Below are 14,116 nucleotides of genomic sequence, written 5' to 3'. Positions count from 1 at the left end.
GGCTTTAAAGGAGCACAGAGAAACCCTCATCTCTTGAGGAATGAGGCAAGGCACCATAAGAAAAAGCATCTGGTGCGAGGTGATACTGTATTTCTGGCATGGCAAGTCAGTTTCATTTTGTGCACCAATGTCTGTCAATTGGTAGAGGCTTTCAAAATCACTTTGTTGAGCAAGATTTTGAGGCTCAGTTTTGGCCCCACAGGAAAGAACGCAGTGATCTCTTAACAGTATCTTCCACGGGTGTCCATGGGGGAAGAGACAGCATGTTCCACATAATTATAATCCCCTTTAAAAGGGTAACGCCTAGCCTGGAGAATCATAGAAAGAAGAATGTTCTGTGCAGAGGGGTTGGTATGAGCAAAGGCACGAAGGCAAAGAAGAGATTGATGTGTGGGGGCAGCTAGAAGCATTGTGCTTTGCTGGTTCAGAATGGGCGAGCAGGGAGGGAATGGGGAAGAGATGAGGCTGGAGTACTCTGCTGACCTGCATAGCAAAAAGGTTTGAGACTAGAAACATGGCTGATTTGAAAACGTTTCCAAAAATGTTCTTCTGCATTGTAGCTATAAGCCAATAGTGGAGTATATCGATGCCCAATTTGAGGCCTACCTGCAAGAGGAATTGAAGATCAAACGTTCTCTCTTCAACTACCATGACACAAGGATCCATGCCTGCCTCTACTTCATTGCCCCTACCGGACATTCACTGAAGTCCCTGGACCTGGTCACCATGAAAAAACTGGACAGTAAGGTACTGGCTGTCACCCTGGATACCACTCACTCTCCTTCCAGATCACCTTTATCTGAAGGCTCTAATTTGTTCTCTGCTTTCAGTGTAATTTGTTCTTTTCTGATTTATGGAAACCATAGTGTTTAGCTATGTGAGAAAAATGCTTTAGAACCTTTTCTGGATATGAGGCAAAAACAAAACAAAGCAAACAAAACCATGTGGCTTGTTACAAAGTATTTTTGCTACTTAAGTAAACACCAGCCTTATTTCATTCTGTTAAGGGCTAGGGAATTATATACAGGAGATCTAAAGGAGCACTAGCAGGTTAAATTTTGGGAGATTGAAATAAAGATTAAACGTTTGTTTATTTTTTAACTTTCTCTAAATAGCTATTTTTAAAATATTTTAAAGTTTTGCTTTAATTCAGAGTTTAGAATGAAAAAAGTACTGATTTTTCTCCTGTGTGATAAGAACAACCCAGGTTTTGGGATTTTCAAACTGAACAGCATGAGTTTGTTCAAAAGAAGTGATATCTTAGTTCCAATTTGACCCCTGAGCATTTCGCATTTATCACTGTTTTATAACATTCGAAGAAATAAAGACTGATAAATTTGATAAAATTTTGATAAATTGGTTTGATTTTCTATTTTGCAATAAATGGGCAATGCATACAAAAATAAAGAAGCAAATGGCAACAAGAACAATCCAAAACTAAGCTATCATGTTTTTTCCCTTAGAGTCTAACCCATTTTTAAATTCGATAAAAAGCCTTGTCATCTTTAGTAGCCTTTGTTGAGTGCTAATTTTTGCCAAGAGAACATTGTTTAAAAGATGCTTTCTCTCCAGAGGGTCAAAATCATGAGAAAATGTTTAGAAGATCAGTGTTCTCAGAGCCTACGTCTCAACCAGCCCACAAGGGGCCAGAGTGGCTGAAGCAGAGCCAGGCTCCCTGGGCGTCCACCATGCACAGAGGCATTGGTTTACAGAAAAACACTCTAATGGCCTGACAGGATAATGGCAGCTAGAGTACTCTTGGGAGAATACGTAAAAACCCTGCTTCATTTAATTTGATCAGCTGCAATTGGGCAACCCACTGGGCGTGGAGGAAAGCCCAGCTCCCTGTCCTGTCGTGTCCTTGAAAGCAGGGACAGGTGCCCCTGTGGCCTGGAGTGCCCGCTTCTCCACAAGTATCCTGAAGAAAGTAAATGCATATGCAGACCATGCCGGGATAATACCCAGCAAGGTGTTTGGTAGAGTCGATTTAGAAAGGAAAAGAAAAATCAAAATAAGCGCAACTAAAAAACCCACAAAGCAGGTTAAACTTCCAAAGAATGGATGTTATTGTAGAGTTGAAGAGCTCGGCAGCACCTGAAAATGTCATTGTCTGGGTTTTGTTTATTTAAGTAAAGAGTTAAGGCATCTATATGATAATTTCAGAAAAGACTTTCGAACTCCTGATATAGAGCAAAAGAGTTTGTAAGTCTAAATTGCTTGGTTTAGCTATATCTGATTGAATTGGCCAAGAAAATAACATCTGCCGTTTGGTCTATGTTGATATCAGTTAAATTCTAAATGTGCAAAAATGCTAGCCAATCAGAACCAAGAAAATATTTTGTTCCTCGTGTCTTGATCCAAACATTTCCCCATTGTCAGTGATATTTTTCTTCATCTGCAATTTGATAGAGGAAGCCCAAGCATGATGAGAAATAGGAGTTGGTTGAGAAATAGGTTGAATAGGTTGAATAGGTTTTTGGTTTATCAGGAATTTATGATTTGGCCCCTTGGGATAAAAGGAGAAGCAAAGGAATGCTGACTTAGCCTGGAAAACCTCCCTAAGGAATGTGATCTCTATCTTTCTCTCTCTTGCTCTCTCTCTTTTTCCATTACAAAAAATTTTTTGAAGTGTATCATTCATATATGAGCATAGATAAATAATAAATGTATAGTTGTGAACTTAAAAGGCAGACATGTATAACATCATACAGGGCTCCCATACATCATCCCATCACAAATACTTTGCATTGTTGTGAAGCAAAATGATGAAAGAGCATCATCAAAGTATTACTACTAACTATAGTCAGTATCTTACATTTGATATACTTTTCCCCCAACCCACCCTATTTTTTTAAAAAACTTATAAACTGTACGATTTATCTAATGTGCAATCAGTGGCATTTGGAATAAGCTACAGTTGTGCATTCATCATATCAGGCAACATTAGACCATTTCATTACTCCAAAAAAGAAAAAAGAAAAAAAACAAACTACTATCATACCCATATGTTAGTGCTACTAATTACAAATCTTTGATATACTTTCACCATTTCTATTCATTTCCAAACAACTTTACCCAATTCTGCACAGATTAAACCTTGACTTTATTCTCTAACCGCATGTTTTTGTTCATTGTATTTAGTTCATAACAGTAAAATCATATAATTGTCCTTTTGTGCCTGGTTTGCTTTACTCAACATAATGTTCTACAGGTTCATCCATATTGTCATATGCTTCATGACTTCATTTTTCCTTACTGCTGCATAATATTCTATGTATATATTCCCCAGTTTATTTATCCATTCATCAGTTGATGGGCACCTGGGTTGTTTCCATCTTTTAGCAATTGTGAATAATGTTGCTATAAACAGTGTGCAGAAGTCTGTTTGTGTCACTGTTCTCAGTTCTTCTGGGTGTATGTCTAATAGTGGTATTGCTGGGTCACGTGGGAGATCTATATCTAACTTCCTTAGGAACTGCCAAACAGACTTCCACAAGTGCCGTGCTAGTCTAAACTCTAACCAACAGTGAATAAGTGTTCCTATCTCTCCACATTCTCTCCAACACTTGTACGTTTCTGTTTTTTTAATAGTGGCCATTCTAGTAGGTGTGAAATAATATTCATTTGTAACTTTGGTTTGCATTTCTCTAAGAGCCAGCGACACTGAACATTTTTTCATGTGTTTTTTCGCCATTTGTATTTCTTCTTTAGAAAAATGTCTGTTCAGGTCTTGCCCATTTTTAAATCAGGTACTTTGTCTTTTTATTGTTGAGTTGTATAGTCTCTATATGTCATGGATATTAGACTCTTGTTGTATGTGTGATTTTCAAATATTTTCTCCCATTTTTGCCTTTTTATCCTCATCACAAAGTCCTTTGAGGTGCAGAAGTGTTTAATTTTGAGGAGGTCCATTTATCTATTTTTCCTTTTGTTGCTTTTACTTGGGGTGTAAGATTTAAGAGACTCCTGCCTACTACAAGGTTTTGTAGATGTTCCTTTACATTATTGTTTAGAAGTTTTATGTTCCTGGCTTTTATGTTTAACTTTTTGATCCATTTTGAGTTTATTTTTGTATAGGGAGTGAGATAGGGGTCCTCTTTCATTCTGTTAATTATAGATATCCAGTACTCCCAGCACCATTTGTTGAAGAGACTGTATTGTCCATTAACATGGACTTCGTAGATTTGTCAAAAACCAGTAGGGGAAGCAGATGTGGCTCAGACAATTGGACTTCTGCCTACTACATGGGAGGTTCCTGGTTCAGTGCCTCCTAAAGAAGACAGTGAGCTGACGCAATAGGCAGGCATGGCAAGCTGACTCAACAAGAGAGCTGGGGACGAAAAAGCTAATGAGAGACCCAACAAAGCAGGGAGTGGAGGTGGCTCAAGCAATTAGTTGCCTCCCTCCCACATCAGAGGTCCTGGGTTTGGCTCCTGGTGCCTCTTAAAGAAACAAGGAAGACGAACAGACAGAGCAAGTGTAAAACAACGAAGCAGTGGAGAGAAATAAATAAAATAAATCTTAAAAACCAGTTGGCTGGAGAGGTGAGGGATTATTTCTAGACTCTGAATTCTATTCCACTGATTAATGTGCCTATCGTTATGCCAATATTATGCTATTATTTTATTTTTGGGAGGTACTGGGGATTGAACCCGGAACTCATACATGGGAAGCAGGTGCTCAGCCAGTAAGCTACATCTGCTCCTGGTATACCATGCTATTTTGACTACTGTAGCATTGTAATATCTTTCATGGTCCAGCAGTAAAAGTCTTTGCATATCACTCTTCTTTTTTAGGATGTTTTTGGCTATTTGGGTACACTTTTCCTTCCAAATAAATTTGGTAATTGTCTTTTCTATTTCAGTAAAGCAGGCTGTTGGAATTTTGATTGGTATTGTGTTGAATCTTAAAATCATTTTGAATAGAATCGATATTTTCATGATATTACCCTTCCAGTCCTAGAACACAGAATGTCTTCCCATTTGCTTAGGTCTTTGATTTAACATTGTTTTGTAGTTTTCTGAATGTAAGTCCCATACATCTTTGGTTAAATTGATTCCTAGATATTTGAGTCTTTTTGTTGCTATTGTAAGTGGAATTTTTTTCCTGATTTCCTCCTCAGATTGTTCAATACTAGTGTACCAGAATTGATTTTTGCGCATAGAATCTTGTATCCTGCCACTTTGCTGACCTTGTTTATTAGCTCAAGTAGCTTTGTTGTAGACTTTTCAGAATTTTCCAAATATAGGATCATGCCATTTGTGAATATTGAGGGTTTTACTTCCTCTTTTCCAAATAGGATGCCTTTTTTCCCCTTTTTCTTGTTTAATTGTTAACTAGAACTTCTAGCACAATATTACATAAAAGTGGTGACAGTGGGCACCCTTGTTTAATTCCTTAGAGGGAAAAACTTTCAACCTATGCATATTCTAAACTCACCTTCGTATCTGAAGGACAAGTTGGCTGGATAAAGAATTAGTGCCTGGCAATTTGTCTTTCAGTATCCTAATTGTATTAATATCATACCACTGTCCTCTCGCTTCCATGGTTTCTGATGAGAAATCTGCTCTAAGTCTTATTGCGCATCCCTTGTATGTGATGGTTTATTTCTCCCTTTCTGCTCTCATCAGAATTTTCTGTTTTTTTTTAAGATTTTTTTTCTCCCCTTCCCCCCCCCAGTTGTCTGCTCTCTGTGTCCATTTGCTGTGTGTTCTTCTGTGTCTACGTCTATTCTTGTCAGCGGCACTGGGAATCTGTGTCTCTTTTTCTTGTGTCATCTTGCTGCTTCAGTTCTCCGTGTGTGCGGCGTCACTCCTGGGCAGGCTGCACTTTGCTCACTCTGGGCGGCTCTCCTTACGGGGCGCACTCCTTGGGCGTGGGACCTCCCCTACACAGGGGACGCCTGTGTGGCTTGGAACTCCTTGCGCACATCAGCACTGTGCACGGGCCAGCTCACCACATGGATCAGGAGGCCCTGGGTTTGAACCCTGGACCTCCTGTGCAGTAGGTGGATGCTCTATCCGTTGAGCCAAATAAGCTCCCCATCTATTTATTTTTGATGTTTGACATTGTGAGTAGTATGTGTCTTGGATTTATTCTGATGGGGGTATACTGTAAATTCATTTCTCTCATGAGAGTCGGAAAATTTTCAGCCATTATTTCCTCAAATACTTCCTGCCCCTTTTGCCTTCCCTTCTTCTGGAGCTCCCATGACACGTATGTTGCTGCACCTTGTGTTATCATTCAACTTCCTGAGCCCCTGCTCCATTTTTGTCCTCTATCTCACTTATTTCTCCTGTCATTTTGAGTCTGCTCTTGTATGCCTCAAATGTGTTTTTGATCTCACGTATTATGTCTTTCATTCCCATGAGCTCTGTTATTTTGTTTATTCAGGTATTCAAATTCTTGTTTGTGTTCCCCGGGTATTTCCTTTTTTTTTTTTTCTGAAAAAAATTTTTTTTTTGGGTACTGGGGGCCGGGATTGAAGCTGGAACTTCACATGTGAGAAGCCTGCACTCAACCACTGGTCCACATCAGCTTCCCTGAGTTGGTTTTGTCATTTGTTTTTACTTGTTTTTTTGTTGTTGTTGTTGTTGTTTTTTATAGAGGAACTAGGAACTGAACCCAGAACCTCCCATGTGGGAATCAGATGTTCAACTGCTTGAGCCACATCTACACCCCCACTCCCACCACCATGTCTTCTTGACACCCTTTATCTCTTTAGCCATATTGTCTTTCAACTCATTGATTAGATTTTGGAGATTTTTTATCAACTCAATCATTTGTCTCTAATCCTGTGTCTCATTTGGGATTTTGGTATATATTCCTTTGCTTGGGCCATATTTTCCATTTTCTTAGTATGGCTTTTAATTTTTTGCTGATGTCTAGGCATGTGATTATGATGATGAGTTTATGCTGATGCTCAATTTCTCTCCTTCATCAGGGTTTAATGGTAGGAGGCTGCGAGTTACTGCTGTTCTTTGATTCTCTTTCAACCTGAAGTCACTATTAGTTGCTCAAATCTGGGCCATAGACTCACTAATGGATTGCAGACCCACTTCCAGGCACCTTGGGTGGGGAAGGCTGTAAAGGCTGGGAAAAGTCTCTTATTTACTTTCAGTTTACTCACATGTACTTCCTGTGTTGGCCAGCAGATGGCGCCATTCGATAGGCCTCTCAGTTCAAAGTCTGATTGGTGTGTGTTGGCTGCAACACCAATAGCTACCATGTGGCAAAGGTTCGTGCCTTAAGGCCAGCTTAGCAAATAACCTTTTTCTTTCCCAACTCTACCAGCAATCCCCTCCCTTTTCCCACGTAGAAAATAATTCCACTTCCCTCTGTGCCCTCAATAACCAGCTCTGGTCAGCAGGAAGGGTGATTGAGAGGGTTGGATGTCTTCAGTCCTGTGCCTGCTCCCAAAGCAATCAGTGGTGTGGCCTGACCCGGCCTGGAACTGCTCAGGAGACACAGCAGACCAAATCTGTGGGTCAGAAGCTGACTCAGCCTTAGGGCCACGTTCCTCTCTCTCCTGTTTCCTGGGGAGGTGGCTCCCTGTGCCCCCTCTGTAGCTGGTGGCCAGAGGCTGGAGGATTCAAAGCTGTCTCCTCAGAGGGTTGGGGGAGGGGTTCTGGTGACTGCAGCTGCAGTTTCCACTCAATCTTTCTACGGAGGTTCTTTTCCTGTGGCTCTCTCTCTTCTTGGCAGTGTCCAGCTTTCCTTTGGTGTCCTGAACCCTAGAACAATTTTTTCCCATGCCATTTCAGCCTGTCTTCTAGCTATTTTTTATTTATTTTTATTTTTTAAAAATTAACTTATTGAAGTATATCACTCATACATAAACATATGTAAATATTAAGTGTATAATAATAGTTGTGAACTTACAAAACAAACGTATACAACATCATGCAGGACTTATAACTCACTTTACCACCAATAACTTGCATTGTTGTTAAACCTTTTTAACTAATGATTAAAGAGCACTGTCAAAATATTACTGCTAACCAAACTATTTTTCCCCCAACCAACCCTATTATTACTATCTTTATATCATTTATATGTGAACATACATAAACAAGTGTATAGTAAACGTTGTGAACTTACAAAGCAAACATGCACAACATCATACAGGGGGTCCCATACATCAACCCTCCACCAACACCTTGCATTGTTGTGAGACGTTTGTTACAAATTATGAAAGGATATTGTCAAAATCTTACTACTAATCATAGTCCTTCTCTTATATTTGGTGTGTTTTTCCCCTAACCTACCCTATTATTATTTTTTAAATATATTTTTTATGACAAAAGTTGTAAACTTCTAAAACAAGCATGTACATGTGCAGAATTCCCAAACAACACCCCTCCATCAACACACCACACTGTGGTGAAACATTTACTACAGATAAGATAACATCATCTGATTGTTACTGGGTCCATAGTGTACATTTGGCTCACATTTTCTGTACTGCCTCATTATCAAAACAGTACATCTTTGGCATTGGTGCAAGAATATTATGTTATTACTGTTAACCACAGTCCATAGGTCACTCCAGCTGTATTTTTCCCATGCTTTTTCAAATTCCCAACACCCTACAGTAGTGATGTGCATTTGCTCTAGCTCACAAAGGACACTCTTGCATCTGTACCATCAACCACAATTCTCATCTACCTCTTGGTTTACTGTGCTATTCAGTTCCTAGGTTATTCTCTAGCATTCTGTCAATTGGCATTTACATACCTAAACTACCATTTTCAGCCATGTTGCATCTATAAACTAGCTGTTACTCACTATGTGTTACCATCCACTCTATACATTTCCACACTTTTACAGTAAAGCTAATTAAAACTTCTACGTACATTAAATATCAGTAGTCCATCTCAGTCCTCCTTGTATCTCCTTTAAGAATCCACCACCTACTTAAAGATATTTTCCTACAATTTCTTCTAGAAGTTTTATGGTTCTTGCATTTATTGTTAGGTTTTTGATCCATTTTGAGTTAATTTTTGGATAAGGTGTGAGATATAGGGGTCCTCTTTCCTTCTTTTGGCTATGGGAAGTGGGGCGGACTGAAAATCACAGTGTTGGTGGGGACTGGCTTCTTTCCATCCAGGTCAGATTTCAGCTCTAGCCTAGGCCCCAGTGCCACCTCCAGTAGGGAGGAAGCTGTGTATGTTTGAACGTATTTTGCTTTCATTTAGTTCCCTGAGACCTTGTTCAATTTTGTCCATTATTTTCTTCATCAGTTCTTTTGTATGTTCACTTTCAGTGGCCATTTCTTCAAGCTCACCAATCCTTTCTTCTGCCTCCTCAAACCTGCTATATATGATTCCAATGTTTTTAAATTTTCATTTATTGCACCTTTCATTCCCATAAGATCTGCTGTTTTTCTATGTATGCTTTCAAATTCTTCTTTGTGTTCATCCAGTGTCTTTTTTAAAAAATTTATCCCCCCTTCCCTTTGTGGCTTGCTTGTTGTTTGTCCTCTGTGTTCATTTGCTGCACACTCTTCTGTGTTTTCTTTTTTAACTTGTCTCCCTTTTTGTTGTGTCACCTTGCTGAGTTGGCTCTCCATGGTGCTTGCGGGCCGGTGGCTCTCTGCGGCATGCGGGCGAGCCTGCCTTCACAAGGAGGCCCCGGGGCGTGAACCCAGGGCCTCCCATATGGTAGATGGGAGCCCAACTGATTGAGCCACAGCTGCTTCCCTCTTCTACCCATTTTATTTGAACCTATAGTTAGCATTATACTTCATAAATGTGTCCCAGAGACTTAAATCTTTGGTTTATTTATGTGCCAGCTGAGCCCTGAATTTCAGCAGAGTTGCAACACCTACACCCCAGGGACCAATGAAGCTTCTCCCAACTTTCTCCTTTGCTGGGGGTAGGGACAGAATCACAGCTGTGTGGAATAATCCAAGTCATGCAGGCCTAGCCTGTAGTTGCCCAGAGAAACTGATGAAGCTTCATGCCCCTTTCTTCCCTGCCTGGGGCAGGGATGGAGCTGCAGGTGTGGGCAGCAATCTGTGCAGTGTGGGTCCAAGATGCCCCGGTAGACTTCTGATTTTCAGTCTGTTCCCAGCCGAAGGTACCTGTAGTTACCTGGATAGGCTGGTGGAGGGCTCACCAGCCTCCTCCCTGCCAGAGGTGGGGCTGAAACCTAGTCTAGGGCTACAGGCTGATCTGGGTGAAAGAAACTAGTTTCTACCATCATTGTGATTTTTAGTCAGCCTGGCTTCCCCTATGCTGGGGGCAGAGTCAAAATGGCGGCTACCGCCCTCTTTCAGACTTGGGCAGATTCATAGCCCAGATGTTCAGGCTTATATTTTAGCCAGTCAAGTCTACCAATCAGTAGCTGAAATTGGCAGCCAACCATCTCTTCCTCCCCTGTTTTTGGGAAATGGCGCTTCCATTCCAGCCACAGAATAGCTCCTGGGGTGGCTCATGCTGCCAGAGTAGGATAATCACCGGCCTCCATGGCTTGGCTGGTAATTTCCTGGAGAGGCTGGCGCAGGTCCCCACAGCTTCCTCCCTGCTGGAGGTGGCACTGGGCCCCCGGCTAGAGCTGCAATCTGACCTGGATGGAAAGAAGCCAGTCCCTACCAGCACTGTGATTTTCAGTCCTCCCTGCTTCCTCTTGGGCCAGGTGTGGAGTTAAGATGGCAGTTACCGGCATCTTTCTGACTTGGACAGGCTCAAACTTTATCTGTTCTCAGGAGTATACTTTAACCCGCTGACTTTACTCATCAGTAGCTGAAGTTGGTGCCCATCTGTCTCTTCCTCCCTCATTTTTGGGAAGTGGAGCTTTCAATTCCAGCCGCAGAATAGCTCCCGAGGTGGCTTCCATGGAGTGGAGTGCTCTACTTATGAGTCTTCTCTGTAGATGAGCAGTCTCCTTCCCTTCCTTCAAGGATGTTGCAGGATACTCTTCTGGTTTCTTGGAACCCCCAAACAGGTGCTTCAGCTAGCTCCAGATAGCTGTGGGTGTTTATTAACTGCCCTGTGGCAGGAGCTGACTCTAGGAGCACCTTACTCCACTGCTGTCTTGCTGGTTGTCCTCTTCTAGCTATTTTTCTGTGAGGGAATTAAGTCCTGTGTCCCTTTGATTTCCTAAATTTTTTTATTTCTTTAGACATTTGGTCATGATTTGATTTAGGAAATTTGTATGAACCTCACTGTTTAGTTATTTTAAGTCCTGTGTCTCATCTGGAGCTTTGATTTTGTAACTTTGCCTGAGTCATGTCTTCCTTTTTCTTGGCATGGCTTATAACTTTTTGCTGATGTCTAGGTATCTGAATTTGATGCTGAGTTTACTCTGATGTTCAGTTTCTCTCTCTTGCCTAGGAATTTACTGTTAAGTAGCTGTGTGGTAGCGCTGTTCCTTAACTCTGGGTTCAACTTTTTCTAGATATTTAGGATTGCCTCTCAAACCAGGGCCAAGGACCCAGTTATGGGGTACAGGCTAGTATCCTCAGAGAGGGGGGGAATAAAGGCCCCTGATTGCCTCCTTTTTGTATTTATTTATTTTTATTTTTTGGTGTACTTTTCTGGTCTGCCAGCAAATAGCGCTCTTTGGCAGCTCTCTTAGCGCAAGACCCTCAGTGCCGGAAACCAATGCGTTCACTGTTACTGTGGACAGGTAGTATAGAAGAAGTGTCCTTGGGTGGGCCACACCTGGCAAATACACTTTCTCAGAAATTGTTCTTCTCCCTTGGCTGGCCACATCCTCCTTCCTTCTATGTCCTCAGCAACCAGCCCAGGGTGTTTGAGAAAGCAAATTATCTTTAGCTCCCTGCTGGCTCTCCGGACAAACGATGTCATGTGTTGGTCCCATCACCCCCTTTACTGGACAAAATCTGACTTTGCTGTAGGCTGTGTCCCTCCCTCTTCCCTTGGGGAAGAAGACCCCTATAGCCCTCTCAGTCTGCAGCTGCTGCAGTCTGCAGACTGTGATCTGCTCCAAGGTTGAGGGAATGGGCACCATCAGCTGCTGCTTCAGCTTTACTCACAGGACTTTTCCAGCCAGCTGACTCCTTTCCTTTTCTCCTCTCTCTTCTGGGTGGTGTCTAGCCTTCCTATGGTTTCCTTAGCTCCAGAATGGCCTTCCAGACAGCCTCTACCTATCCTCTAGCTATTTTTCTGGGACAGAAAAGATCCCTCTGCCTCTCTAATCCTCCATCTTCCCAGAAGTCTCGATCCCTTTCTCTTTAGTCCCTGGCTTAGAATGCTTTCCCACACTAAGTCTGATTTCCTTTTCACCTGAGCCGGGTAGAGAGCGTGGTGCTAGGATCAGATGGAGATACCATGTTATTGAAATCTCTCTTCCTACCAGGGAATAGAAGAAAGCTAATCTTAAAAAGTAATTTAAAAAAAAGTATGTCCAGGTCAGATGGCCAAGATGGTGGTATAAGATACTTCAGCGTGCTGTCATCTTCCTCAAAACTCTGGAAAACAGTAAAAGGGTTGCAGTGACTGGGTAGGTGCTGAGTCAAGAAAAGGTAGCTTTAGAAACATTAAAAGAAGCTCCTGGTTTCCTTGGGTTGCTTACCACAATGGAATGAGCTAGAATAAACAGAAGCATAATTGGAAAATTAATGATATGTGGAAATTAAACATTATTCTTTTAAACAACCAAAGGATCAAATAGGAAATCACAAGGAAAATTAGGAAATCTCTTAAAGCAAATGAAAATGGAAACATAGCATACCAATACTTATGGGATGCAGCAATGGCAGTGCTGAGAGGGAAATTTACAGCTCTAAATGCTTACATTAAAAAAGAAGAAATTTCTCAAATAAGAGGCCTAACCTTATAGCTGGAAGATCTAGAAAAAGAAGAGTAAAACAAACCCAAAGCAAGCAAGCAGAAGCAAGGAAATAACAATGATTAAAGTGAAGCTAAATGAATTTTTAAAAAACAGAATCATCAAAACCAAAAGTTGGTTCTTTAAAAAGATGAATAAAATTGATAAAACTTTGGCTAGACTGACAGAGAGGATGCTAGTAATTAAAGTCAGAAATGAGAGTGGGACATTACTACTGACCCCACCGCAGAAGTAATAAGGATTTTGAGAGAATACCAGGAACAATTATATGCCAACAGATAAGATAACCTAGATGAAATAGACAATTGAGAATTCAGAAATAAACTCTCACATGGTCAATTGATTTTTGACAAGTTTGTCCAGTCCACTCAGTAAAGAGAGAATAATCTCTTTAAGAAACAGTGCTGGGAAAACTGGATATTCATATGAAAGAGAATTAAAGTGAACCACACACCATGTATAAAAATTTACTTAGAACGGATCAAAAACCCAAGCTGTAAAACTTCTAGAAAAAAACACAGGGAAGCATCTTCAGGACCTTGTGTCAGGCAACAGTTTCTTATACATTACACCAAAATCATGAGCAAGAAAAGAATATATAGATAACTGGGACCTCATCAAAATGAAAACTTTTGAATATGAAAAGACTTGGTCATGAAAGTAAAAAGACAAGCTATAGAGTGGGAGAAAATGTTTGGAAATCAGTTATCTGATAAGGATTTAATATCCAGTATATATATAACGAAATTCTATAAGTAAACAACAGAAAGACAACCCAATTGGGAAAAAGACTTGAATAGACCTTTCTCCTTAGAAGATATACAAATGGCCAATAAGCACATGAAATTAAATAAAAAGCAAAACTCAACATCATTAGTTATTAGAGAAATACAAATTAAAAACACAAGATACCATTTCATGCCCACTAGAATGACAGAAAATAACAGCTGTTGGAGAGCATGTAAAGAAATAGGAACACTTGTCATTGTTGGTAGGGTGTAAAATGGTGCAGCTTCTATGGAAAACAATTTAGTGGGTCCTTAGAAAGTTAAGTATAGCATTACTACATGACCAGGCAATCCCACTTCTAGGTATACGCCCAAAAGAATTGAAAACAGGGACTTGAGCAGATATTTGCAAATGATACTCATAAGGGCATTATTCACAATTGTCAAAAGACAGAAGCAACCCAAGTGTCCGGCAACAGATGAATGGAGATTCAAAATGTGGTATATACGTACAATGGAATATTATTGAGCTGTGAAAAAGAATGATAATTTTGATAAATGGAATAACATTG

General features: G+C 40.6%; 1 protein-coding gene across 4 annotated transcripts in view; it reads left to right on the top strand.

Annotated features, from left to right (window-relative positions):
- SEPTIN11 (septin 11) overlaps positions 1–14,116 on the top strand; it is a 106,738-nt gene that overhangs the window by 66,402 nt on the left and 26,220 nt on the right. For all 4 annotated transcript variants that reach the window (XR_011649118.1, XM_023582824.2, XM_071215927.1 and 1 more), the window contains exon 4: positions 561–747. Coding sequence is in view for 3 of the 4 variants with exons in the window: in XM_023582824.2 (XP_023438592.1) it covers positions 561–747 (187 nt within the window). In the remaining variant the exon portion in view is untranslated. The remainder of the gene's footprint in view (positions 1–560; positions 748–14,116) is intronic.

The sequence above is a fragment of the Dasypus novemcinctus genome, chromosome 1, assembly GCF_030445035.2.
Source record: "Dasypus novemcinctus isolate mDasNov1 chromosome 1, mDasNov1.1.hap2, whole genome shotgun sequence".
Lineage (NCBI taxonomy): Eukaryota > Metazoa > Chordata > Mammalia > Cingulata > Dasypodidae > Dasypus > Dasypus novemcinctus.
Note: the sequence above shows the minus strand (reverse complement) of the source record. Positions and strands in the feature narration are given on the sequence as shown.